The sequence below is a fragment of the Mollisia scopiformis genome, assembly GCF_001500285.1.
Source record: "Mollisia scopiformis unplaced genomic scaffold LY89scaffold_2, whole genome shotgun sequence".
Classification (NCBI taxonomy): Eukaryota; Fungi; Ascomycota; class Leotiomycetes; order Helotiales; family Mollisiaceae; genus Mollisia; species Mollisia scopiformis.
Genome location: NW_017263582.1, coordinates 1,953,413 through 1,957,112, shown reverse-complemented (window position 1 = coordinate 1,957,112; position 3,700 = coordinate 1,953,413). Strand labels below are relative to the sequence as shown.

Genomic DNA, 3,700 nt, shown 5'->3' with positions numbered 1-3,700 from the left:
TCAGCAGCTCCTCCTTCTGCTCAGCCGTGCCTACGTCGGCTGTGTACTAGGAGCAGCAGAGCAGCTCGGCTAGCGTAGCAGCATCTTCCTTTGTCCGCACGTACAAGATGATCTTGTCTCGAGCCCGATCCAAGAGCCGGCTATTTTCCCACGCGTCCCGAGCCCTCCACGCGCCCTCCTCTAAAAGAGTCCCTAGCCTAGTGGCCTGCTGTACTATATAGAAGAGGTTCCGCCGGTTCGTCGATGCCCGGATCACTTTAGGATTCACTAAGTTGTTCTGCTCTTCAAACGTGGCCTGTATTGTCGGTGGTAGAGTGGCTATCAAGTAAACAAACTATGTACGGATGTTGCGGATTAAGGTGAGGTCAACTATAGCCTAGCGATAGTCGGACGCTATAATAGTCAAGTGAGCCTCGTTAAACACAATGCGGCCGAGGTCTTGTGTAGCCGCGAGCTTGTGGGCATAAGTCCGAAACTGTTCCGTACATACTGCTTTAACTATAATAAATACTAAGGGTGCATCTTGCTGCTCGCTAGGCGCCCACACTAAGTGATCGATCCCCAACTCTCGGACTCGGTGGAGGAGGTCCCCTCGCAGAGACACAAGGGGCAAGACTAAGATCGTCACCCTAGCATTAGGGAGGATGCAGGGCAGTATAAACAGCAGGCTCTTCCCCTCGCTAGTAGCCATAATAACTACCACTTGCTTAGTCTATAACATAATAGTAGTCACAGCTCGTTCTTAGGCTACTAACCTCTATTGCAGCGTATTATCCTAGTATAGCTTTCTGGCGCTCTTTAGTAGAGCTATAGCTAACCACTTCTTCCGTGGCCGGTAGACCCCCATAGCGATCTTCTTAAGCATTTGCGGACCACCAATGTCTTTACTATCCCGCTTCCTCTTCTTAGCAGGTCTAAGCAGCTGGTTAAGCCCCTATAAGTCCTTCCACAGAGTTGAAGCACGTAGATTCCGGCGGATAAGGCTATCCCATACATTCCTAAAGTTAGCATTATATTGGTTTGTATATACTCGGTTAATAGTCCGCGTACTATGGTTCTACTGCTTGGTTATAACCCGAATGTTAGCCTCAATCTCTTCGGCATCCTCGTCGTTAGCCCCATCGTCAACCTCAAAGCACCCAACGTTAGCTACAAACTTAGTTTTAATGATATTAACTATTATCTGCCGCTAGTTGGCTATGTGTAGCCTGGGGATGCTAGCCCGACTACACGCCTGCTCTATACACCGCGTAAGCCGGTTGTTAGCCCAGACCTTCCCGTCTTACCACCATAAGTACGGAGAGATAATGGCATACGGGGCAGACTAGCGGAGGAAGACCTAGCGGAGCGGGATGATAACTACCAAGTAGTCGAGTAAGAGGTCTCCAACGGGTGCAGGTAAGAACCGGATATTATCCTTAAACTTGCCCGTCTGCTGCTAACCTTTGTGGTATGTAGTGTGTAGCATAACTAGCCCGTGCTTAAGGTAGACGTTTCGCCGCCGCTAGGTGTTACGCCAGGTGACGGAGAATAGTTCACTCTCGCACAGAGGCTAGCCAGAACCCATGTAGATTAAGACTAAGAGCCTTTTTAGGAACTCGTTAGCCACGGCCTTATACTACTCAATCGCCTTCCCTCGCCAGACCTTAGCACCATCCGCAGTAGCATCCAGGAACGAGTCCCGCAACAGCTTCGAGTCTTAGATAACGGTTAGTAAAGACCTCGCTAGCGGCTTTACTAGCTCAACGTTCTCCCGGTGCTAGCCAAAGAACTAGCCAAAGGCATCGGCGTCTAAGTTGTCCTTTAAAGCCCAAGTACGCATCCGCGGGAGGTTCTGGGCTCCGAACATTAGCTCGTCGTAGAGTAGGTGCTAGGCCTACTAGAAGTCGGAGAGTAAGAGCCGCGGCACGTGATCTATATGCAAATCAACATCCCGGTAGGTTAGGACCTTCTCGTCCACATCCCACTGTGCTTAGTGCGGCCCAACGACCTCCTTCGAGACAGTAAACAGCAGTAAGCGCCAGCCGAGGATCTCGCCCATAGGAGTCTTAGTGTCCTGCTTTAAGAACCGCCTGCAATACTGCTTAATGCGCTCGAGCGTATCACCTAGCTCCGCCTTCTCTAGATAGGCGCTAGCGTGGAAGATGATTAGCTATACAACCCAGATCACACTAGACAAGCAGCTATTGTAATTACCTGGTTCCTTCTAAGTCTTAGTATACGGCTTAACGCTAAGTATAGCACAGAAGCTAAGTAGTGGGGAGCTATACCGATTGCCTCTAAATTCGTGGCAGATTAGCGCTATTAAGAGGACGGACATAGTATCTCTTAGCGCAGGCCGGTCCTACTCGACAGCACTTTGGAAGGCCGCTTCCCACGCCTTCTCCTGGGCATCCGTGAGCTAGATGCAGCTCTCAGGGGTCCGCTGGTCGTCGTCGGCCGTGGTGAAGTGGCTGCCGCGGTAGACGACCCGGTAGCAGAACGTTAGGAACTGCTTCCAGTAGCCGAAGTTGGTCTTGAGCGTATTAGGCTCCTTCTTGGGGTCGAAGGCGCGTATCTTCTGCCCTGGGGCAGCGCTAGTATGGAAACGGCTCAACGCTAGCTGCTGTGGCTAGGTTAGTATATAGTCTGGGCCGTTGAAGCACTAGCTATATGCCTCTGAGAAGATTTCGTCTATAACCTCCAGCATTAAGAATAGCTCGGGCTCGCTCTCGGCATTCTTTGGCACCGTAAAAGAGGTGTGCATCTCGTCCTTCTTCAAGCCCCGCGTGTGCTCTTCGATGCCCGTTCGTCGAAGCCACGGCACCACAGCAGATTTATAGCTACCGAAGCCATGAACGACGTTGGCTTCTGCTTTGGTATCCTCCTCTGCAACCGCTACGTCCTCGCTAAGCTGTTTGAAGAAGTCTGCCTCCCTTAGATCTAAGCTCTTTGTGCCGGCGTCTGCGGCTCCTTTGGCGTTATCCGCCACGAAATACCGAATGTGCTGCTTTTCGGCGAAGAAGGTCTGTAGCTTGCACCTCCGCCAGAGGGGGCTCTTCTAATGTAATACAGGCTTCTGCTAGTGCGCCTTAGACACGTGTAGCTGGATGGTCTGGAGGCTCTGTGTGAGGCCCGCCGAGCACGTTAGGCACTGGAAGCCATCCTGGAGCCGTAGGCCAGCCACTACTTGGGTCGGTACGACTACCTGCTCCGGGACCAGCAGGCTGTAGGTTGCAAAGAGCTCGACGAGAGCCTTCAACGGTGCACCTCGCAGGCAGTGCGGCTTCTGCCTGAAGTGTCAAAGCTAGACGCTGCGTCCGGGGCGTAAATAGAACCCGCACTGGGTGCAGAGCAGCACCTACCACTCCGGCTTGTAGAGAAACCCGTCGCTCATAGTCCGTCCGTAGGCCGCCCTACCCTAAGCCGTCGCGGAAGACGACGAGGCTAAAAACAGAGGTCATCGACCGGCGCTGGGCAGCACATATTATGGTGAACTTATCATAGTAGACTAGTCCGTGCATCCCCCCCTGATCCAGGGTCATTTCGCTTCGGGAGCCGCATAGTTCGCCATAATAAGTCGAATTTCTAGAGGTAGATTAGATAAAATCGAAATATAATCGGTTTATTTATTTATAAATTTAGAATATAATATTTATATTATATAAAAGTAGCCTAGTTTGGACTAGTTTCTATTTTTATATTTATAATTAAAAGTCTT

The 3,700-nt window shown here is 51.0% G+C and overlaps 3 protein-coding genes across 3 annotated transcripts; 1 reads left to right on the top strand and 2 right to left on the bottom strand.

Annotated features, from left to right (window-relative positions):
• Window positions 1-376: 376 nt before the first annotated feature.
• LY89DRAFT_574215 (uncharacterized protein) lies at window positions 377-706 on the bottom strand (the record flags this gene model as incomplete). Its single annotated transcript, XM_018208730.1, has 1 exon — window positions 377-706. A coding segment is annotated over one exon (330 nt), but the record flags the coding sequence as incomplete, so codon positions are not given.
• A 132-nt stretch (window positions 707-838) lies between these two features.
• LY89DRAFT_680370 (uncharacterized protein) lies at window positions 839-1,636 on the top strand. Its single transcript, XM_018214066.1, has one exon. It carries the CDS (start codon window positions 1,052-1,054, stop codon window positions 1,205-1,207), a length of 156 nt encoding a protein of 51 aa, XP_018078017.1. The 5' UTR covers window positions 839-1,051; the 3' UTR covers window positions 1,208-1,636.
• Window positions 1,637-2,719: 1,083 nt separating this feature from the next.
• Window positions 2,720-2,914, bottom strand: LY89DRAFT_569466 (uncharacterized protein; the record flags this gene model as incomplete). Its single annotated transcript, XM_018208577.1, has 1 exon — window positions 2,720-2,914. A coding segment is annotated over one exon (195 nt), but the record flags the coding sequence as incomplete, so codon positions are not given.
• Between the last annotated feature and the right edge of the window lie 786 nt (window positions 2,915-3,700).

Coding starts and splice junctions, on each gene's coding strand:
- LY89DRAFT_680370 (XM_018214066.1), top strand. CDS start 1,052: ATGGTTCTACTGCTTGGTTATAACCCGAATGTTAGCCTCAATCTCTTC.